Genomic DNA, 23,950 nt, shown 5'->3' on the forward strand with positions numbered 1-23,950 from the left:
AAGACAGGAGGAGCTGCTTCTGGCTGGGCCAGCCCCGGGGAGGCTCAGCAACCAGACCTGTATCTGGTTCACCTCTTCTGCGCACAGTGTGGTTCTGGGACCACCCCAGGTGGGAAAGGCCAGGCCAGGGTCAGGGGAGGCAGAAGGTGTCTGGGAGTGCGGTTGCAAGAGGCCAGCATGGGGTGGGTATACGGAGCAGCTCCAAGGGCAAGGGGTAAAAGAAGCCTGTGCCTTCAAGCCTAGCAGAGAGAAGACTAGGTGAAGGGCCTGGGGTCAGATCCTAGCCAGCTACTTCCAGAGGGGATAACCAGGCAAGTCTGACTTCGCTAACACTCAGCTTGCCTGTCTGTGAAATGGGGACACAGTACCAATCCCCTCCCCACTCCCACTTTATTATTCCAAGGAAGGAAGGAAGAAAAGGATTTGGCTAAACAGAGGAAGAAGGTGCAGGGGGGCACGAGTAAGAGCATCGTGGGGGAGGGCATGGCCAGGCATGAGCAAGGGCAAGGCAGCAGGAAAGTGGCCACCCACAGTAAAGCTCTAGCACAGGAAGCAGAGGAAAGCCCGGAGCTCAGACCTCACGCAAATGCAATGGATTTCTAACATGTAGGGTTTGTGTTGGGAATGGCAGGAGGCATGGTTGGGCTAAGACAGGGAGATGGGGCGGGGGTGCCTGTGGGAAAAGGCCTTCTCAGAGGCAGGGCTTGGAGAGGAAACGTCCTGAGCCCATGACCCGCCTGGACAAGGACGCAACCGGACATTCGGTTCTTTGTGGCTGGCAGTCCCCCACGCCTGCGAAGTGGGCCGGCCAATTGGTGATGAAGACAGTGAGCGGGGAAGATTACATTGTACCTAGTGATTATGCCCTGGGTGAAATCTCTCGGCTGTATTATTGCATCTGGAGAGAGGAGCCGGCTTTTCCATAGACGGACAGGAGGTCTCCACTTAAGGTTATTATGAAGAAGGAGAGCCCAGCCCCTCCCAGCTTCTAGCCAGTGCCACAAAGTTGCAAAGTAATTAAAGGCTGCTAAGGAATCAGAGAAATTATAATAATTCCATCAACCAAGCGCCTGCTCACTTTCTCTTATTTTCCCCACTCCTGGTAGAAAACAAGGTGGGTCAGGCAGCCCACAAACATATCCACACCAGCCTCGGGTGTAAGGTGGGGGTGGGGCTTGTTGTCAAGACGGCTGCCAGGCCTGTCCCCAAGCTGTCTAACAATACTCCAACTTGTTTGGGTAAATCATGGGGTTGAGACAAAATTCCAGAGTCCCCAGAACAGGAGAAACAGCAGCGGCATGCTGGCGGTCAGCCAACATGCTCGCAAGGCCCCAAGCACTATGTTGGAAAGCAGCGAGCCAGGACACCGCTCTTGAACTTGTGGGGGCTGTAGGAGCCCGGGGGGCAGAGATCCTCCCCTCTCCCCAGCTCGGCTCTGGACATCAGTGTCCATCTGGGAGAATAGCACAGCCCCTCTGGTGGCGGGATGGCTCAGGCCCGTGGGTTCTAGAGACCATGTCCCTGAGAATCTTCCCCAGTCACCTTAGCTCTTCCGTGGTTTGCCACTGACTTCCGAGGGGTCCCTGGGGAAATCTCTGCCTCTGTCTGGCTTTGGTGATCTCTACAGAATGTGTGCTTAGGTTAAGTCACCTTGATAGTCCCTCCAGTGCTGGGTCCAAGGAGCCTATTTGGAAGATTCTCAGGCCATTACCAGTTATTTCTTGGTGACTACTTCTTTTTTTTTTTTTTTTTTCTCATTGTCATGTTTCCTTTTTATGTTTTCCACATGTTTCTTTGTAATTCTTGCTAACAATGGGAATACCCATCATCTACCCCAGGAGTGTGGGGCTTCATGCATGGGCTCCCCTCGAACTTTCACACAACCCCAGTGCACCCCCATTTTACAGAAGGAGACACTGAGGCTCTGAAAGACCCGGCACCTTGCTTGTGGCCTCCCCGGGTGGAGTCAGAATCTGTGTGCGCATAACCACAGTAGGGCTCAGGGTCCCCATGTCACTGATGGAGCACAAGTCCTTCTGACCATCAGTATCCCCAGCCAGCTGCCCACCCAGGGTCTGAGAAGACACCACTGCCTGGAGGTAAAAGGGTGCAGGCAGGAGACCTGACCCCTCCAGCAACAGGCTCCACCACAGGGGAGAGGAGACCATTTAGAGAAAGGGTATGAAGGCGACAGGTGGACTCCGGGCTCGTGGGGCTGTCAGGCCAGCCATGAGGCAGGAGCATCTTCTTGCATCCAGCTTTTGTCTCCTTCCATCTAGAGGGTCTTTATTTGAAGGGTGGGGGCACAATAAGAGGTGTCCTGGCATATGCCAGCAAATCCCTACTGCCTGCAGGCTGGGCTCTGCACCTGGGCCCCTGCCTCGTGTTCACCTCAGACAGTCCTGCAGCCCCTGCCACAGAATGACAGCAGCCCCCGAAGACTCCCAGCCAGAATCGGCAAGGAAACCGGTGTAACGGACATTAAAACAAAATAGTAATTTTAATTACATCTGGGCTTCTTCTGTCCCCTGCTCCCATGCTGCCCTCCTTCCTTGTGCGGAGAGTGGTGGAGGGAGCTCACAGCCCTGGCCGTGCCCCAGGGGGCATGGAAGGAGGGTGTGCAATGGAGGTCGTGGGGACCTGGGTAGGCAGTCTGGCTTTCACCTGTAAGGATGGGTTTTCCATGTCTCACAGAACAATGTTGTATGCAAATCTCAGAGGCAGGGGCACCCTAATCCTGCAGGTTACTGGAAAGGAGTGTCACTACGACCGACCGTGGTGGGGTCCTGACCTCCAAAGGTGGTCCTCACTCCATAGAGTGGGCAGTGGGCTCTGAGCCAAGCTTCTCCGCTGGGCTGCTACAGCCTGTGTATGGGGCACATGTGACAGCCCTTAGCCGGGGACAGGGTTAAGCCTGTGCATGAGGCCCTGAGCTCCCCATCGTCTGCCTGCAGCCTGGCTTGATCAGGGCCTCATCTTTGCGAATTCCGCAAGTTATAAGCAGGCCATGGCAAAGCTACAAAGTTACAAAAAGACACACGTGAAGAAGCTGAAGGTAACAAAAGCAAGACTATGGCTCTAGCTGAATGGCTCTAGCTTGATGCCAGGGGACTCGCAGAAGTCATGAAACTTCTCTTGGCCTCAGTTTCTTTCATCTCTGAAATGGGAAGAAAAATTCTCCCCTAACTTACAGAGTTGTAGTGAGGACAGATGAAAGACAGGGAAAATCCTCAGAGACAGGAGGATATTACTCCAATAAGTACATGCTCACCATATCACGATGCACACATGCGTCCCACCTCAGGACTATGTAGAAACAGGCAGCCCTGCTGCTTTGCCCATGGTCACATGTCATTTCACTGCTACAAGCCCGAAGCTTGCTGTCCTGGCTACTGTAGGCTGTGGCACTTGTCCACGGCCAGAGAGGAGGTCCCTGTCATTGTGCAGATGCTGGGGGACCAGAAGAGGTGTGAGGCCCTCAGGGTGCTCACTGCAGGTCCAGAGACATGGCACAGCTTGGGACTGCTGCCTGGCTAGGGGAAGCCACTGTGGCTCTGGTCAGCAGGCTCCAGAGCCCCCGAGATGATTTATTGGTCTCCTTCTCCCAGATCAATAGGTGGGTGTTAGAGATGCAGAGGGGGCTGCCAGGCACCACGGCCGCCAGATATAAATTAATATGGCCTGTCAAGGGACTGGCATGGAAGAGGACACTCTCATGAGCAGAGCTGACATCTCAGGGGGGAATGGAAGGCACAAGTCAGTGGGAGCCCCCCAACCCCCCACCTCTTGCTACCTGAGGATGCAGTTTATAAATCATTCAGCGTCTGATGGGCACGCCGTGAGGAGGGCAGCTGGGGGCGCTGCTGTTGTCCCCAGTGGGTGCTAGTCAGTCTGGTCATGCCCACCTCTGCATGCTCAGGGCCTCGTCTGGCCACCCCTCCCTGGCTCTCCGTGTGCCCAGAGCATGGCTGAGAAGGGCATGGCTGAGATTCCAGAGCTGGCAGGCAATAGAGGGCACTAGAGAGCTCCAGCAGTGAGCTCTGTGGTGTCCCGGGAAGGGTGGGCACGTTCTGCACCCCAGCACCAGGCCTGGCTGCTCTCACCCTGGGACCGGACACTGTGAGCCCTAATGGACCCCTCGCCTGGGGAAGAAAGCTGGTGAGGGCAGAGCCCTTTGCGCGAAGACTCCTACTGTCCTCTCAACTGTCCAAGAGGCAGAGGGAGCAGCGGGCTTCTGCCCATTTGGGAAGTTCTCGTCCATGGGCTGGGGCCTGGGCTGGGTACGGAGGGCACACAGGCCCTGCTCAGGCTGGCAGGGGAGATGAATGCACCACCAACCACAGCCTTGGCCGTGTGTCTGACCCTAGCTTACGCTGGCCCCCGTGCGAAACCCTTCCCACACACGGACCCATTTACTAGAATCCTCACAATAGTTTTGCAAAGCAGGCATGATTATTTCCATTTTGCAGGCAGAACCAGACCTGTCTCCTCATTCTGGCTCCATCCTTGAGGAGTTCTGGGCAAGTCACAAAGCTTCTCTGTTTCCACGTCCACACGCATGGCATGGGGCTAACGACGTGGCTAGCCTGTGAGGGGGCGTGAGGGCTCAGGGAGCTCCCACATGCGCGGCAAGCACAGCCTTGGGCACAGAGGAAACTCAGCAGTAACAACGATGTCAACGTATTATTATCACAAAACTGAATTACTCTGTTTCACGGACACATGCTCAGCAGGAGTCTCCTTCTCCCTGCTTTCCTGTCTCTAATAAGGAGCTCCAGGGAGGAGGGACTTCCATCTGTCCTTGCTAAGTGACATGGAGAGATGGGGTGGCCTCGGGGGGACCCTGGCTTGGACTGTGCCCCCATCCAGGGCAGTGGGCACTCAAGCCCCTGCTTTCTCATTCCAGTCCACCCTTCTCTTCTACCAGCCTCCTCCCCCCGCCCCCCACAGCTGGTCACCCGAAGCCACGAGTGACAAAGATCTATGTGGGACCTGAGCTGTCTGTGACAGTGACCTGGGCAGGGTCCCAGGGAGCCTACTTGTAGCCCAGCTCTATTTCCACAAGGGAACACTGGGTACCGGTGAGGGACACACACACCCCAACAGCCACTGGCCCTCTTCAACAGGGTCCCTGGTCAGGGATTAGAGTTTACTTCCCACTTTTGGAAATTCCACTATATGAAAAGAAGCTAAAGGGCAGAGACTATACAATATTCGGAGACACCATCATCTCCTTCTGTGACTACCAAACTTCTACACATCCTGTGAGGTCCCAAAGAAACAGCCCCTGCATAGAGACCGGGCCATTCCTTCCACAGTGCTTCCCTCCTGCTTTGCACACTGTAAGCTATCGTGGCATCTGATACATTTAGATGTCATCAGACATCCTCTAACCTGTCTTACGCTGTGTAAAATTATCTCCCCTGAAGACAAGACCTTGGTCTTAGTCACCAGCATTTTACTGAGGATGCTATGAGCCACGAACGGGGCAAAGGGTCTTACCCATCTGCGCTATTCTATCTCTCACGATGACCCCGGGAGGCAAACAGTGCACTTAGCTCATAGATAAGAAAACTGAGATCCAGAGAGGTTAGGTCACGAGTTGCACAGCTGGCAAATGGGAGAGTCCTTTCGCTCTCCCCGACATGTCCCCGTCAGCTCAGAACCCCGGGCCTTGCTTCATAGCTGTTCCGCAAATATGGAAGTGGATCAGGGCACAGTGGGTCAGCTCTGAGCTCTGAAGGCCAGGCAGGACTGAGTCAGGCTGAGAGCGGAAAGAAAACAGCCCAGGACCAGTTAGAAGAGCACGATGTGCGTGTGCTGGAGCAAGAGAAAAGAGGGGAAGACACAGGCTCACAAGCCCTGGATCGGCCCCTGGGCTGACAGGACGATCCATGCAGAGGAAGCCAGTAGGGAAGGCAAGAAAGGTAGGTTGAGGCCAGGTGGATAACAGCCTTAACTGTCCAGCTAAGTTGGCTGGACTTGTCAAAACTTCAAGGACACAGCCGTCCCTGTGATTACAGAAGTCCCTCCTTGACTCCCTGACCCAAGGAACCACCTGGCACCGTCCAACTTCTAACCTCACACCCATCTTCCAGCTTTGAACACCCCAGTCCCAGGGTTACCTCCCCGCGGTGGATCTGGAGGGCTGTGGGTGGGCGGTGGCCCCAGGAGGACACAGGGGACAGGGCATCGCTGAAGGTCAGCGAGGCGGACACACAACCCGAACGGAGGTAGTGGAGCGGTACTGCTGGGCACAGACACAGGCAAACACGTTTGAGCAAATTGGAACGCCATAAAAGTCTATTACAGCAAATCAAACAGCAGTCAGCATGACAGCCATTAGCCTGAAATGAATACACGGGGACTTAATGAGGTCTGTCGAGGCTGGCTTGGTGAATTAAGTTGCCAATTCTAGCAGGATTTCCCTTTTCTTTACGGACTTGAAAGCAGCCACGCTGCCTCGTTAGGGCTTCGACAAGTGAATTGCAGGGCCTTTCACCCTGATAAAATGGATAATTACATGTAGAACAGCTTAGTGAGGGGAGAGGGCTGGGCAGGAGGGGAACCAGGAGCACAGAAACCCAAACACACCTGCCTGGCTTCTCAGGAGGAGGGGCGGGGCCAGGCAGGGGGGTCTGGGCTGGGGGGAGGGGGAGGACTGTGGGGCAGGGGGTCAGCGAACTTCTCTTGGAGAAAGAGGCAGAACCTCCCACCCACTCCCACTCTGGACCCAAGGACATGGTCCCCATGGGCCAGGTCTCCAGGGCTTGCTGTCACTGTTAAAAATGCAGCTTCCTGGGCTGGCTCTTTCCGAACCATGAATTCAGAGTTGGAGGAGAGTAAGAATCTGCATCCTTACTAGTTCTGATGGAAATTCTGATGGGGTGTGTTTGGGACCTTCTGATCCGTCCCTTCTCTGATACTCAGTTCTGAATGGCTTCTGAAACATGTGGTTCTCTGGCTTTAGCCTGCATCACTCCAGGGCTGGGGAACTCTGTACATCCCTGGAAGGGTAGGGGGTTAGACTGTGCACTAGGTTTCAATATTAGAAAGTTCTTTGTTATGTAGACCCAGAATTTGTCTCCCTATAAGCTTGCTCTTCCCACCCATCCTTGGGCTCTGGGTACAAGAGACCCCCAAATTGTCAGGGCCCGTAGGGCGGGGGACAGTGGATGCTGAGAAGGTAAGGGAGAGGTGGCAGGGGGCTGGGACGACCGGAAAGGGAGCTCAGTGGATGGAAACAGCCATGGGATCTTCTCTGCAAGCCAGGAATAATGAAGGACTGAAGAAGTAGGAGCTTCTCCTGTTGGGATTCATCCTCAGACCACTGGCTATCAGCCCTAGAAGGAACTGCTCCAACTCCCCAGTTTAACAGCTGTTGGAAACAAAGCCAGCAGGCGCAGTGATAGGCCTAGCGTCTCACCCAGCCAGTAGCTGGCACTGCCAGGACTAAACCCCAGGGGTCTTGACCTACAAGAGCTCCACCGCTCACCTTGGCAAGCTTCAGCTGGAAAGCCACCTCCTCCGGGAAGCCTGCTGAGATTTCTCTGGTCACTCTGGCAAACTCTCAGGGTCTCCAGGGCCCTCTTCTCTTTCTCTGGTTTGCATTCTTACCCTATTTATTTCTGTAGGGCCTCTGTCATACATCATGCTTCTTAAGGGCCAGGGCCTGGGGTTGCCAGGGTGACCTCAAGGCCAGCAGGAGAACCCAGACTCAATTCTGGGCCAGGGGCCAGCAGGCCTTTCGCAGGTACCTCAGCTGGGGCCTGAGCCAGGCAGCTAAGTTCTAGCTCAAGTGACCACACCAGGCCAGGGCTGGTCAGTGCCAAGCCACCTCGGGTCAGGAGTGGCCCACGGCCTTCATCCAGCTGACACTATACCCCACCAGCCACACAGAGCAGCCCTAAGTAGGGCATCACGTATCATGTCAAGGAGGTGACCTGGGGATGTTTACAGATGAGCAAGTAAACCACATAGGCTGTCCTCCAAGAACTGTGTGTCCTTGTAGCTGGCCCCTCTCAGCCCACTGTCTCCCCATCAGATGGGCGGCAGGCGGCTACTTTATCCTGCCTGTCCTCTGTTTTTCTTAGATAAGGAGGACGATGGCCCAGAGAGGGTAAGTGACATGCCCAAATGGACTCAGCGGTCTGGAAGCAGAGCAAGGGCTGGACCTACGTCCAACGCCGCTAGTTCCAGCTCCTGTCTTTGGCGTTCTTTTGGCCTTCCAGGTCTCCGTGAGGCGAGAGCCTGGCACAGCGCCAAGCCCACAGCAGACACTCAATAAATATTTGTTAAATAGATGACTGACTGAAGAGGCTCTCTCCTTGGAGGCAGAGGCCTTCGGAGAACCCCAGGGGATTCCAACAGGGTAGCGTTGGAGGTCATATCTCTTGGCAAAGGTAGCAAGGATAAAGGCTGGCCCCGGCCCAAAGGCTGGGGAGGAGGGATGTGACCTCTCGTCCCCTTGTCATTGCTGCTGCCTGCTGCCCCCTGTGAGCGAAGACAGAGGACAGCCATGCCTGCCAGGATGGCAGCTGAGCAATGGGCCCAAGGCTCATTAACTCTGAGCCGTGCCCTTGGTTTCTGAGCCTGGGCCCAGAGTGCAGGCTGGCACGTAGAGACCCTTAATTAAATTAGGGAGACTTCCAAATGAGAGGGCCAGAGCCAAGCTGCAGTACCGGACACACTGGCCACCGCTCAGGGCACTGCATCCCCATGCTTGGGACCGAGGGCTCTCCTTCCTTACGCCCTGCCCCATCAGGGGAAGGGCGCGGGAGCCTCTGGTGTGTTCCTACCCCCACACTTGTCCTCGCTTTCTTCCATCTGGCACAACCACAGGACCACTGGCTCATAGCTGAGTGAGGAGGGCCAGGAACAGGAGTGGCACGGGAGGGGGAGGGGAGCATGAGACAAGGTCTCGTCATCTTGGAGGGAATCTGAGGCTGCCCTGGGTGTCAGAGACAGAGTCAAAGCTATGTGACCTTGGATAAATCCCATACTGAGCCTCAGTTTTCTCATCTACAAACTGAACAGATTATTTTGTAAAGACCCTTCCAGTCTCCTGATCCAATGACATATAAAGGAACTGGAACTCAAACGCCAGTGCTGACCTGCTTCTCCCCAGTGGATTCCCTCTCCTGTCTTTCCCAGGCCAACCCTCAAGGCTGCCGCTCAGCCCAGAGCCCTGAGGGCAGGCCTGAGGGACACCCAGCAGAAGCTCTTTACCCACCACCTTCAAGGTCTTTGAATGGCTAACTGCCAGCCCCGAAGACTGCCATCAGTCACTGGGAAAGGGACAGTAAGCCATGAGAACCCTGGTACCCTTGGGAGCCAGCAGCCAGCTTATTAATGAACCGTTTGTAATGCAATAATTTGTACTTCTCAATTACCAGCGATGGCTTGGTTTTACACGTATGCACTCATGCAAACACACTCAGAGTACACAGACGACCCAAAGGAGCAGAGGGGCCAGGGAGACGTGGGACAAGCATAAGGCTAGGGAAATAAAGTCCCTTCCTGAAGCCACCTGCTTTCTGAGTCCAGTGGGACCCATTCTGGGCACTGCTGGAAAGTCTGAGGTTGGGCCTGCCATCCCATGTGCCTGTGGCCCACACTGGCTGTGCACAGAAGGAAAGAGGCCATAACACCTGCTCCTCCTAACTCCTGTCCTGTCCCGCCTCCAGCTGGAGTTGTGGGGCTCATGCCAGGCAGGCCTTCAATCGCGCCTGAGGCTACCGCCAACCCACTCTCGAGCAGCGGGCGGGCCCCTATCCACGGAGGCATCGGCACGGTCACCAACCTGCCCAGAGCTGCTGCCTGGGCTGTGGTGCAGGCAGGAGAAGCAGAGCCGGAGCCGCCCTTTCCCCAGCTTCAGCCCACTCCCAGGTGGCCCTGGAGCAGCAGCCTCACCATGTTCCTCAAGCGTGAGCTCAGGGTTTCCTACCTCAGGGATGCGGACGCTGTAGGGCTGGTTATGAAACGTGGGTGCGTTGTCATTCACGTCCCCGACCTGTATGTTCACCTTCCGTGTGATCACCTGGAGAGAGAAGGGGGCGGGGATTTAGTGTTGGCATGGGCCCCTGGCCTCTTTCTGCCCAAGGGCCTGGGCTCCTGCCTCCCAGGGCGGCAGGGACCGCAGGGGACACTCACCCCTTGGTGGTCGCTGACGGAGAACTCCACTGTGAACTCAGACTTGGTCTGAAAGAGAAGGTAGGGAGGGAGAAGGCAGAGTTAGACAGAGGCACGAAGATATCCTGAGTCCTGGGCCCCGGCTCTAACCTGGGCTCGGCCTCTCCATTACTGTGTGATCTTGACCAAGTCACTAGACGCCTCTGTGGCCATTTCTTCAAATGTAAGGAGACAACAAAGGTAGGGGTTTTCAAACTCCTACCTTAATTTGCTAAGGCCTGCCTTGTCACCGATTCCTGTGTCTCCAGGAATGTCCTTTAGTGGAACATTGTGCATGGGGGTAGACCATCTATACCACGGAGCCACCATTCTATAGGGGATGAACCCTGGGTCACTGTCCTTCTTGACCATCGAGGGTTGTCCCTTGTTTGGAGATACCCCAACCACCCCATTCCAACTCCAAGTCCACATGTCAGCACTGGCCCTGGAAGAGGGACACCATTAAATCAGGAAGATGCTACTTCGGGGTCAGGACAGGGCCTCACCTAAAAGGTGATGAGCCAGCCTCCACCAGGGTCTGCCTCTGCGTCGCCCCCCTCCCAGAAAGAACTGGGGCAAGTGCACAGCCAGGTCATACCTCTCTGTCCAGCGCCTGCCGCAGCCACACCACACCTGTGTCAGGCTCCACGGCAAAGAAACGGGAGGCCTCCTCCCCAGATACACCAAACACGAGGGGGTCGTTGTCCATGTCTCGGGCCAACAATTGGGTCACAGAGGAACCTAGAATAGTCAAGGGAGAGGTCAGAGGGCAGCTATGGAAGGCGGGTCTACTCCCCAGCACCTTGCTCAGGTGGCTGAATCCCAGTGGGGACCTGCCACCCCCAAAACTGCTGGCAGGTCACTGTGCCTCTCTGGGCCCCGACCCAGACTCCCTGCCCCCACCCTGGACACTTGTTACAGCGTGTATATGTGCTTGTCATAGACAACTGTGGCTCACCATGGTTTAGGTGGCTAGTGGACAGCTGTTACCTGGGCCTGTCCCCCCTTTTTTTCCTGATTTTATTTTATTTTTTTAAAGATTTTTATTTATTTGACAGAGAGAGTGATCACAAGTAGGCAGAGAGGCAGGCAGAGAGAGAGGGGGAAGCAGGCTTCCTGCTGAGCAGAGAGTCCGACATGGGACTCGATCCCAGGACCCTGAGATCATGACCTGAGCCAAAGGCAGAGGCTTTAACCTACTGAGCCACGCAGGCACCCCTTTTTTTCTGATTTTAATGTGGAGACTCCTCCTCCAAGTGGCTCAGATGAGGGCAGGCCTCTTCCATTCTTCTGCCCCAGGATGGGCACATAACTCAGCCTGAGCCAATCAGAGCACTCTGTCTCCCTGGTCACAGTGATTGGTGCAGGGATGAGCACGGGTCCCAAACAAGCCAGTCAAAGCCAACCCTGGGACTTGCGCTGGACTGGGAAAGAGGGGCCCTCCTTCCACTGGGGTTGCTAACTTGGCCCTGCAGGCAACCATCTCTGGCACCACCCAGGAAGGGTCAGCCTGAGAATGAGGCCAACAGGAGGAAAATAGAGCCAAACAGTGTACAGAGAGAGACTGCTGAAGGTTTGAGGGTGTGTGGCCAGCCATGCCTGAAGTTTAGCTCCAACCTCTGGACTTCTCAGCTGTATGAGCTAAGAAATCCACCTCTTCTCACCTGTGTTTTTTCCTTTGGCCCGAGTGTTGAGTTGGGTTTCTGCCTTTTGCAAATGGAAGCACGCTTTGTAATTCACAACATATTACAGTTCTTGGCATTTACCCAATAGTGAGTGGGTGCTGGCCTCGTGCTAAGTGCTGGAGTACACAGAGGTTAGGAAGATGGGGCCCAGGCTCCAGGAAATCGAGACCAGAACCGGGCGCAGGGTGTGGTCTCTGTTCACAGGAAGAGGACTGAGGTGTCCCTGTTCCCCAGGAAATACAGTCTGGCCAGAGGGCCCCGAGGTGCCTGGCTTACAGCTGTAAGAAGCCCTAGTGCAGGGCACCAACTCCCAGGGGTCACAGCCCTCCCTGGGTAGGCTTCAGGCAGGGTGACCCACCCCCTTGTTGTCTGGGACTGGGTTGGGACATACACTGAAGCCAGGAGGTCCCAGACAACTGGATGGGCTGGCTGCCTTGGCCTCAGCTCCTTGCACCTCCGGGAACCGTACAAAATGTCATGAGTGCACGGTGTCGGTTTCTGCAGAAAGGGTCTACAGTCTTCGTCTGATTCTCAAAGGGGCAATTAAATTAGAATCATGGCCTTGGCAAATCCCTTCTTTAAAGCCTCAGTTTACCCCATAAGATGGAACATACCACTCTTTCTTCCCCAAATACAGATTCTCGTGTTTACTGAATAGCTCTGATGATCAAACTAAGTAAGAAAGGATTCCAAACTCTGCGACTATCATCTAGAAAAGAACACTACGTGAACTTTTAAAAGGACCATTCTAACGTGACAATGATAGCTGATATTTCTGAGTGCTAACCACACTCTTGACCCTGGGCTAAGACGTTTCCCGGTACTGTCTGGTTCAATCCTTACCATCATTCTCCCCATTTAACAGATAAGGTAACAAAGAGTGATTAAGTCACTGACCATGGCCTGCAGTTAGTAAATGGCAGAGCTGGAATTCAGATCCCAGTACTCTGGGTCCAGAGCCCTTGTTTGTCTCCACAACCCTACACATTTCAACACTTGATATGGGAACCCAAGATTCAGGACTTCTGTGGACATGACCCTTTCATGACCCTAACCAGAAGCCTAACACTTGGAAAAGGAAGACACTGGGCAGTCACTGGGCTCTGCAGACATGCCAGACAGAGTACTAGGCTCATTCACCCATGTTCTCTCATTAAATCCTCCCAGCAACTCTGTTCCATAGCCATTATTCTACCCACTTTACAGATTAGGAAGTTGTGGATCAGAGGTAAAAGGTCACACAGCACAGCAGGATATGGCAGCATCCAAGGTGATGGGGAGGAGGTGAGAAGCAGGAGGAAGAGGAGTAGAATCACGGGACAGAGTCGGAACAACCTCAGAGACCTTTTGGGGAGCCCAAACCTCCCGTTTTATTTTTTACTTTTTTTTATTTTTATTTTTTAAAGATTTTATTTATCCATTTATTTGACAAACAGAGAGAGAGAGAGAGACAGTAAGAGGGGGAGTGGGAGAGGGAGAAGCAGGCTTCCCATGGAGCGGGGAGCCCAATGAGGGGCTCCATCCCAGGACCCTGGGATCATGACCTGAGTCAAAGACAGACGCTTAACCACTGAGCCACCCAGGCGCTCCTCAAACTTCCCATTTTAAAGATGGAAAAGCTGAAGGCATTTCACTAGTTGCCCAAAGTACAATGGTGGAGGACAGAGTCTGCAGCTAGAACCCAAATTTCCAGACTGCTAATGCAGGGCTCCTTTTTGATGAGGAAGGAAGAGGTATGTGATGTCACAGATAAACCAAGAGCATCTCTTCAAACATCTGTTGTTCGATGGCAAACATTGCTTTACACTGAAATCAAGGGGGATATTTTGGAGCACAGTGTTAACAGTTTATTTTTCAAGACCAAACCTGAAGCTATAAAAGAACTTCCAGCCTCCCCGACTTCCAGAGATGCCTGTTTCCTTTCTGTCCCCTCAGGTGTGCTTTAGCGGCACAGTTTGAGGAACCCTGAACTCCTTCCTAATGCTTTGGGGAGATCCCATATAAGGAAACTGAGGCCCCGAGTGGTCCTGCCTGCCCACAGTACGACGAGTCCGTGGAGGCCCCCTGGAGCGAAGTCTTCACCTGCCAACCACCGTCAGGGCCCAGCCCAGATGATGGATATGGGACCAAGCTCTCTACTGGTTGACGGGATTCTGGAAAAAGACCACACTGGCCCTCTAGCCAAGGTCGTACGACTCAGTCCGATATCCCAAACGGCTCTCTCTCTCAGGCCCAATGCTCAGGCCCTTCCAAGAAGCGGGGCCCTGGGCAGGACATGGATGGGGCCATCAGCTGCTGTCACCCACCCTATAATTTCCTGGACTTTTATCCATTTTCCCCTCAATTATGTGCTGCTCAAAATGGTCCTTTTCGGCTTCCTCACAGGCTCTTGCCCGCTTACGCCTTCTTTGTGTCCCAGGTAATTGCTAGTGACCTTTTCTAAGTGTACTAATTAAAGGTGCCGATTTAATATTATATTTAAGACAAGACGCCCCGCAATTTTCCAGCTGGGCACAAACTCCCCCTCCCAGGGCTGTTCTGCCACTCTGCAGAAGCTGGGCCTCGCTTTGGCTTCTCCTGGACACAGGGCTCATTTCTCCACCGGGAAGCCTTCTAGCAACCTCTGTTTGCGTTACTGCACGCAGGAACGAGGCCAATCTGTGGGGCCCCACTCCGGCCCATGGTCCTAGAAGCAGCCACTCAGAAGAACCATCCCTGGCTGAGGGGCCCTGCGGTACACATTATCACACTCTAGGTTTGCTCCCCACCTGAGAAGCAGATAATAATACACTCTCCGATTCAGGCTGTGGAATATGGGGAATTTTGTTGTGTTTTGCTCCAAAACTGTGATAAAATACATAGAATACAAGCTGCTTCCTTTTAGCCATTTTAACATACACAATTCAGCCATACCAGGTATGTTCCCAGTGTGATGCGACCATCACTATGATCTGCTTCCAGAATATTCTCATCACCCCCAACAGGAAACCCACACCCACTCAGCAATCACTTCCCCTTCCTCCTTTCCTCTCCCTGGCAACCACGAAGCCACAGAATGTCTCTGTGAATTTGCCTGTTCTGGATGTTTCATATAAATACAATGATACGAGGGGCATGTGTCTGGCCTCTTTCACTCAGAATACAATCTTCGGGATTCATCCATATTGTGACGTACTACGTCATCCCTTCCTATGGCTGAGTCACATTCCATTGCACGGAGAGACTACAGTTTTTTTTATCTGCTCATCTGCTGATGGATTTCTGGGTTGTTTCCCCCTTCTGGCTATCGTGAATTGTGCCACCACGAGCATCCGTGGGCAGGAACTAGGAACAAGAAGTGGAATTGCCAGGTCCTCGGTAATTCTATACTCAACCTATTACGGAGCCACCAAATTGTTCTCCACAGGAGTCGCACCATTTACATTCCCACCAACAGTGGATGAGGCCCAGAGCTCTTTTCACGGGTAGGAAGGGCACTCAGTGCTTGACAGGGGCTGGATGGCCCCTTCCACAGTGGAGAGACGGGAGCCGGGCAGCCCTTCATTCCAGGTGTTACTGGTACCCAACGCACTAGGCCTCGGCACATCCCATCGTCACACACAGCAGCCCGACCTCCAAGTGCCAGCCTGGGATTCTTCACTGAGGGTTCTGGCCATTGGAGACTCTTCCCCCCGACCCCAACACCAGACAGATTGGACATGCCAGGGAACGGAGGACCCCAGGAGCACTGCTCAAAGAATGACTGATGCAAGATGGTGGATAATGAGGTGGCAGGTAACCCCTCCAGTTCCCTGACCTCTCGGGGGGCTAATGCAGAGGCGTGTTGTATGCTGCCTCTTGGAGTGCCCTGCTGGGACTCACCCCCGTGGGGCTGATCTGGTTGGTCCTGCGTCTTCACCTCCCTGTCTCGCCTCCTCACTCCCCACCTGCATTTCCTGGAAGCCCCTTTCCAACGAACGATCTGCACTTGAACCCTCATCACCAGGCCTGTTTTGTGTGTGGGGAAGAGCCCACAGAAGATACCCCCAAAATTGTGGGAGTGACACCTGGGGAGTGACAATATAGATTTCCAGCCCCTGCTGACTCAGTTGGCCCCGGAGGGAGCCCAGGGCGTGACCTTTTACACAGAAGCCCCACTCTCCTGCGAGAGACCCCGATGCCAGCCAGGCTGGGAAACCTGACTGCTTCATAGCAGGGTGATCTTCAAATATCTAACAATGGGCATAGTTCAGGCATCAACCAATCCGAAAGGATGCCGGCCATAAACAACCGGACTGGTGTGTACCGCCTGTAAGTCAGCCTGGTTTACGGCTCCCATTTTAGATGCAGAGAAAAGCTTCTCCGGCCCCAGGATGATTTAAAGGCTCAGTCCTAGGACTCTTGGCTCAATCAGTGCTTGCAGGAGGACTCTCTGCTCCTGTCCCCACCCCCTACCTCCACCCTCCCAGGAAACGGTAACTCCGCAAGGCTAGCCCTCTCCACTTTGTGCCAACCCAACTCAGGCAGGCACCAAACCTCTCCTTGTGGGTAGAAAGTGGAACTTTACATATATATTTTAATTTTATTTATTTATTTGACAGAGAGAGAGAGACACCACGAGAGATGAAACACAAGCAGGGGAGTGGGAGAGGGAGAAGCAGGCTTCCCGCTGAGTAGGAAGCCTGATGTAGGGCTCTATTCAGGACCCTGGGATCACAACCTGAGCCGAAGGCAGATGCTTAACAACAGAGCCACCCAGATGTCCCAAAAGTGGGACTTTAAAGAGCTTGAGTCACGACACACCCATGCCTATATCAGTGTGATCCACAACAGCCAAAAGGGGGAAGCAACTCACATGTCCATTGATGGAAGAATGAATGGACAAAATTCAGTCTATACATACAATGGAATACTATTCAGCCTTAAACAGAAAGGGAATTCTGACATGCTCTGAACACGGAGAACCTTGAGGACACTCTGCTGAATGAAACAAGCCGGTCACAAAAGGACAAACGCTGTGTGACTGATCTCCCTTGCATGAGATAGCCAGTGCGGTCAAATTCACGGAAACCAAAAGTCAAAGGGTGGGTGCCAGGGGCGGGGGAGGGGGTTCAGAGGAATGGAGGGTTGTTAAAGGGTATAAAGTTTCAGTTTTGCAAGATGTAGAGAGTTCCAGGGATCTGTCGCATGACAACACAAATGTACAGAACACTCCAGAACTGTACATTAAAAAGTGGTTAAGATGGTAAAATTTTTCTTACATTTTACCACAATTAAAGAACTTAAAGCCCAAACTTAAGTCAGATTATGTCCATGTCCCCAGCCATCTGGCCTGAGGCAACATTGCCCTCTGCATCTTGCGCAGGCTCCCAGGCTTACCCCTCCCAGATCTGGACCTTCTTTCTGTTCCTGAACAGTTAGTGGCTGCCCCAGGTCCTTTGCCCTGGTTGTGCCTTCTGATGGGTATGTCCCTACCTGCCAGCTTCCTCACTATTCCTCTCTCAGCCCAAGAGTAACATTCTCAGAGAGGCCTTCCCCAATACTTGATCATACACAGAGCCTCTCTAAAGGGACGCCCTGTCACCACATGTCACTGCATCCTGCGTCACTGTCCTCATGATTCTCTTTTCTCTGAGCTGATTGTGTTTATTCACCTGACCTGTAGACGGCCTGCCCCAGCCCCCTGCCTGCCATGGCACACACACCCTTGTTAGCTCCATGGGGGTCATGGCCTAGCCTGTCATGTTCTGGGTTGTACCCCTAAACACAACATAGAGGCTGGCATCCCAGAGGCGCTCAGTAAAGAGCAGCTTGCTGGGTAAACAAATGAGTCCTGCCAACTGCCTAGAGGGGCTAGGCCACAGCAGACCCCAAAGTCATGTGGATCTATGAGCTGCAGCGAGGGGGAGAGAATAGAGCCAGTTAATTCTTAATTATGTATACTAATGGACAGGAAAAAGCGTGGCTAATCATAACCTAATAATGCCCAAACTCATAGTGCTTGCTTTTGGATGCAGGCAGAATCATAGCTGGGTACTGGCTTTGGGGCCAATCTCTCAGGAACTAGCCCTGCATCTCATTCTTGGGCAAGGTACTCTCACCTGAGGCCATGAACTCTACCCCGTGGCCTTGTATCCCCACCTGGGACCACGAACTCTATCCCGTGGCCTTGTGCCTCCACTTGGGGTAATGCCCTCTGCCTTGGAGTATTACACCCTATCCTGGGGGCCATCTACCCCATCCTGGGCCATGGACCCCATCCCACAGGCTGTGAACCCATCCTTGAGGCCAGGTACCCCATCCTGGTTGGTATACTCCATCCTGCAGTCCGAGGGCCCTGGTTGGGGCTGGGATCCGTTGCAAATGCCCCTGAGATGCACAGGGCTGGCGACACATCTCTGTGGTGGCCTCAGCCCCTCAGCAGCAGGCCCCGTCCGTCTTCCAGGCAAGGGGTGGACAATGACAGCTTTCCCAGCAGCCCTGCTGGGCCTACGCTGATGGCTGAGATGACTGCTATTACTATTATTGTTGTTATTTGCACCAAGGGCTGGGATTGGCGTGTCACGCACTCCTGGAGAGCTGTGAGTTTTGCCCGCTAGATGAGGGGTGGGCCAGAAACTCAGGCAGGGCAGTGGCCGCTGCGAGTCTTCTTATTTATTCTGGATGGGGGAAGATGAAAGCTGTCTGTAGGCCAAACACAGAGCAAACACGGAGCGGGAGCTCCAGAATGGATGAAGGCCTGGAGAACACGCTGGGCTTCCTCCTGGCAGCATCTTCTTCCTACAGCAAACCTCCAATTGTGCCCACCGGCTCGGACACCTCCGTAGCGCCCATGGACTTCAACCCAGCTCCTTCTGGAGATGGCCACCACTGCCCCTCCTGACCTGGGCTCCACTCCCTGGCGGGTCACATTCCCACTGCATCCCTGGGCTCAGCCCGCCAGCCCTCAAACACAGCACAGTTCCGCGTGTTCCCACGCGTGGGCTCCTGGTGCTCCTCCTCCCACCGCCTCTCAGTCCCCATCATCTATAAATGCATGCCTCCAGTGCTACCCTGGTCACAAAGTTCTCTCCCCTCTGCGCTCCCCAAGCCATTGTTCCTACCTCTTTACAGCACAGAGAGGCCATCGCCCCTTGAAGACAGCTGACGCCCTGAGACATGCTTTCCAATCTCCCCATTGCTCCCGGAGGAACTGTGGCTCCCCTCTGGGGCCCAGGGGCTAGGCAGGCCCCTTTCCTTGCCCGGGCAGATACTTCTAATCAATCACAGCTCCCCTTTCTGTTGAGTCTATGTCCAAGCTCAGAACCCTTCGCCACACTGAGTTATACGCAGCCACTATTCGCCAATCTTAAACCTACAAGGACCTCACATCAGTCTTGACCTACTGTTCCTTCCCATCCAGGGGCTGAGAATCTTGCAGTCTGCTCCTGCCGGGCTCAGGGCAGTTGGAAGGGAAAGAATCAGGCTTGGGGCCTATGGGTGAACTCAGAAACATGGGTTAGTTGTGGCAAGAGTGAGAGCCACAAAGATAAAGCCCCATATTGTGCAGAGGGAGAAGCAGGGGCCCTGGCTGCTTGGGACGTGGGGATGGGGCTGTGCACTGGGAGTGGCTGAGTCAAGGAATAGCAGATGGGGTCCTCAGCCCCAGATGAGAAGCCACAGGTTATGACCAGGTCTTTCTGAGAATGACCACTCCCTCCTTCCCATCACCACAGAGCCCACCTCACAAGCTCCATGTCCTCCCTTCTCCTCCTACTCCGGAGGGGCCTAGCTGCATTGGTCTTGGTCTCTGCCAGAGCCAGGGGCTCCTGCCCTCCCCCTCTCCCCTGGGATGAGCCCCCCAGAGCCAGGGCTGGCCTTGGAGCCTGCAGTCTCATTTGTCTCTGGGCCTGGGATCAGACAGGCCAGTTAAGTGCCTTGATTCCTGTGGATTATCTCATTTGTCTCAGGTTCACCCTCCTCATTCTCCTGCCTTCAGCTGGGCTCCTTCCTCCTAATCCCCCCAGGGTCTTGAACTTGGTTTGACCTCAGAGGAGCTGACTTTTGTTTTGGATTTTTCTTGTTGTCCCAGGCTGGCTTTACCCACCTGGGGGAAGCGAGAGGGAGTTCGGATGGGGACCCCTCTCTCCTGAGAGGCGGGTGGCTCCAAGCCTGCCTGAGCTGACCAAGGTCCTCAGCATCCTCAGAAAACCCTTGCTCTGGATAATGGGCACAGTCTCTGCTTCCAGAACCCAGGAATCACCTTCATGTCCTCTCTCTCCTGCAGCTCAGGCCACTCACAGTAGACGGCATGAACTGTCTGGGGGAAAGGAAGCTAGCGTTCTTTAAGCACCCAGTGTTTGCCTGACACCCTGCTTAGTGGTTTTCATTCCTTCTCACTGTCATCTCTTTCTCATCATAACCCCACAGAGAGGGGTTAGCATCCCTACTCTACGGATGAGGAAAGTGAGGCTCAGAGGGGAAAGTGACCCACCCAAGGTCATACAGCTAGGAGGTGGCAGAGCGAAGATTTGAACTCAAATGGTCTGATTCAGAGTTAGTGTTCCCTCCACCACCCTCACGGATTTTATCCCAAAGCCTGTCATCCAAGCTCTAATCTGAGCAGCTAAACAGTGCCCTCTCCTCACCCCACACAGACTGACCCCCATGGAGACCCCCAGGCCTCCTCCATGTTTTAGGCTACTCCTTATATTAGGCTGCCCTGAATCCCCGGCGTTACTGGACTGGGCTGAAGGTGCGTACCCTTGAGACTATGGGGACTCCCCCCCCCCCATCACCCTGGCTTTCCACTGCCCACTTATCACATGCCAGCAAGACGGCAATTCCCTCTCAAGAATCAGAGTCGGGTGGCTGGCTCACCTGCATACACAGGTGTCTGATGGCCAAGGGAACAAGTTAACTCAGCAGAGAAGAAGGAGATGTTAAACAGAGCAGGATGATATCAACCGGAGGTTTGGGAGGCAGGAAAGAGGAGGAACATGTTATTGTTATTTTGAAGTCATAAAGCACAGAAGGATAGATGGGACATTAAATATTCGAAAGACCTGGTCCAGAGTCTCAGAAACTCAGAGCTGTTCCACTTCTGGCACAACAGACACATAAAATCATCATTGCCAAGGGCTGCCAGGCTCAGCAGAAGGCACCAACATGCTCTAAGCCCCTCTAACCTTATGAGTCACAGAGAAGTTAAGTCATTGCCTAAAGTCACACAGCTAGCACAGGACCGAACTGGGATTGTTCAGTGACTCCTCTGATCCCCGTGATGCTGTTAAACTCCTATCTTCCTCCCCTCCTTCCTTCCTTCCTTCCTCGAACACTGCCTGAGGCTCTGCTCTAGGCACTTGTGATACAACAATGAACAAAACAGGCAGAAGTCTGCACCCTCCTGGAGCCCACATTCCCGTGGGGACACCTATACACCCATTTTTTTTTTTTTAAGATTTTATTTATTTAATTGGCAGAGAGAGATCACAAGTGGGCAGAGAGGCAGGCAGAGAGAGAGGAGGAAGCAGGCTCCCTGCTGAGCAGAGAGCCCGATGCAGGGCTCAATCCCAGGACCCTGGGATCATGACCTGAGCTGAAGGCAGAGGCTTTAACCCACTGAGCCACCCAGGCGCCCCCTATACACCCATTTTGCCACACGCTTTTCACGGCCATTCCAAGCACACGGCGGGGAGCATGAGCGTGGGTTCTGGGTCTCATCACCATCCAGACAGACGTATAAAGAACCGTGGTCCTGCCCTTCATCCCGCTTCACGGGCTACGGCCCCCAGGGTGAGCACTCGACAGGGAGGTGGGACACATGATCAAAGGGCACAGAAGGTATTTTGAGAGGAAGACAGCCTCAATGAAATCCCTTTTTACTAAGACAGAGGGACGCGGTCAGGCACAGAGCTAACAGGGCTGGCATTCCGCCACAGCTTCCTGTGTGGTCCTGTGTGACCATGGGGGAGTCCCTCTCCGAGCGCCCTTCCCCTGCGGACACCACGAAGGGGCTGACACCAATGGCCACGGCACAGAGGTCCTTGGGGAGAATCCATTCCAAGTCTGGCACGTGGGCCTCGGTTCCTGTGCTGTGCCGGTCCCCAGCTCATGGTTCCACGAAAGGTCATAGGCTCTGTGGGTTCAGCAGGACAAAGCACTGGGATCCATGAGACACCTGCTGTGAGGAGGGGACGGGGCAGGGGCGGGGTGTGGAGCCATTCACGTACCATGCTCACATTCTTGATGAGGCCAGCAAACTCATTTAAAAAGGAGAAAGCAGGGGCACCGGGGTGGCTCAGTGGGTTAGAGTCTCTGCCTCCGGCTCAGGTCATGATCCCAGGGTGCTGGGATCGAGCCCCGCTTCGGACTCTCAGCTCAGCGGGGAGCCTACTTCCTCCTCTCTCTCTGCCTGCCTCTCTGCCTACTTGTGATCTCTGTCAAGTAAATAAACAAAATTTTTAAAAATTTAAAAAAAAAAAAAAAGGAGAAAGCAGGGCCAGGCACCTCCATGAGGAGTCCACAGCCGCCCCGCTAACAGTTACAGGCAGCGGAGCTGAGACTCCCTCAGTCCTAGGCTCCCGGTCCTCCTTCCAGGTCACAGCATTCGAGTCCCACCCAGTTCAAATACCTTCAAGACTATGGTCCCGTCTGCCACACCACGTACAAGGCCGTGGCTGGCAAGGCTTCCCAAACTGGTGGAGACACCCCCCGGGGAAGCAGCGTGACCTGTTGGGCCTGGATACTCCTTTCTGCACAGGAATAGCAGCCTGGACAAGAAAGAGCCATGAATCAAGAGGCTCCAGAATGCTCTGTTTGACCTTCCTGAGTCCTTGCTGCCGCTCCCAGGCCCAGGGGGGCTGAAGTCCTGTCACAGGGGCCCGGAGTGCCAAGCGGCAGCTACCAGATTTAATAACAGTGATAATAGTGGAGTGGGTATTTTTTTTTTCCCTTCTCCTGAAACTTTTCAATTCATTGAACTGTTCAATTAACTTTACAAAGGGAAATGTGGAAAAATGTCGGCAAATTGAACTTGACATTATCATTAAAATAAACAGAGCACTGCAGGCCTTTAAAGGCTCACAAAGAGATTGTCCAAACACTTGCAGGCACATGCTGACTCCTTCCTGCTCCCAGGGACCCTGGCCCTCCCTTCCTGCCCAAGCTTGTGCCCTGGTCAACACTCACAGTTCCCCAGCTCTGAACGAGGGCTTGCTAACATCACCCATCGTCCCCACCAACCCCCATACACTGTGAACATGAAGAGGGGGTCAGGCTCTGTTAACCAGCAGCCAAGCCCAGCGAGTCCCTTTCCTCTCTGGCTAACAATGGACTATTTAGTCCACTAGGTCTCAGGCCTGGCTGCACATCAGATTCCAGGTCCTAGTCACCTAAAATTCTTTTCAAAGGGAATTTGGACCTGAAAGCCTGACACCAGAATCTCAATCCCTCCTGTGCCCCCATTCCTTAGCCAGAGCCCAAGGGCCAGGAGCTGCTTTTTTCCACCTCTCAACAGCAGGAAAGGATATTACTGCTAAGAACCTAAGAAAGGGTGTTACCAGGAAGAAGGTGAGAAGGATACCCTTCTCCTCACCCACCCCTCCCTCCCACCCCCTGCTGTGCAGAAGGCCAGAAAAGTCCCTCCCCAAATCAGTTCCTCTTTGAGGAGACTCATAATTACCCACAATGATCACAGCACCATTCATTTTGCCCTAAAATTAATACATCATGTTGAGAATGATACCGTACTAATTTATCACAAGATTTATGAAACTTGCACTTTTTCTAATGAGATTTATGCAAATGCCGCTCTTGACACTGTTTGTGTTTGAAAAAGTTTTGACAGGAAAGTGGGGGTCCAGCCCAGCTGGCAGAGGCCCTGCCCCTCACTGTGGGGAGGCAGAGGGGCAGGGCTCCAGAATGTGGTTCCTTCCAGTCCTTGGAGGGTCCTGAGGAAGGCAGCCCCTTGGCCTTTCCACCAGGCTCATCCCTCAGTCCCATCTCTCCCCAGATACACTCTTATTCCTCTGGAACCAGCCCACCCAGCAGGTATAACTGCTGCCTCAGATGGGGAGGCCATTACAGGGGCTTTTCTGGGCTGCTTTTCTAGGTGAGCAAGGGTCTCTCTCACCCAA

The 23,950-nt window shown here is 53.8% G+C and overlaps 1 protein-coding gene across 1 annotated transcript in view; it reads right to left on the reverse strand.

Annotated features, from left to right (window-relative positions):
• LOC131828857 (cadherin-23-like) overlaps positions 1-23,950 on the reverse strand; it is a 269,926-nt gene that overhangs the window by 150,157 nt on the left and 95,819 nt on the right. The window contains exons 4-6 of the mRNA XM_059169997.1: positions 10,769-10,911; positions 10,153-10,200; positions 9,947-10,039 (exon numbers count right to left, since the gene is read on the reverse strand). Of these exons, the coding sequence (XP_059025980.1) occupies positions 9,947-10,039; positions 10,153-10,200; positions 10,769-10,911 (284 nt within the window). The remainder of the gene's footprint in view (positions 1-9,946; positions 10,040-10,152; positions 10,201-10,768; positions 10,912-23,950) is intronic.

Source organism: Mustela lutreola, chromosome 4, assembly GCF_030435805.1.
Source record: "Mustela lutreola isolate mMusLut2 chromosome 4, mMusLut2.pri, whole genome shotgun sequence".
NCBI lineage: Eukaryota > Metazoa > Chordata > Mammalia > Carnivora > Mustelidae > Mustela > Mustela lutreola.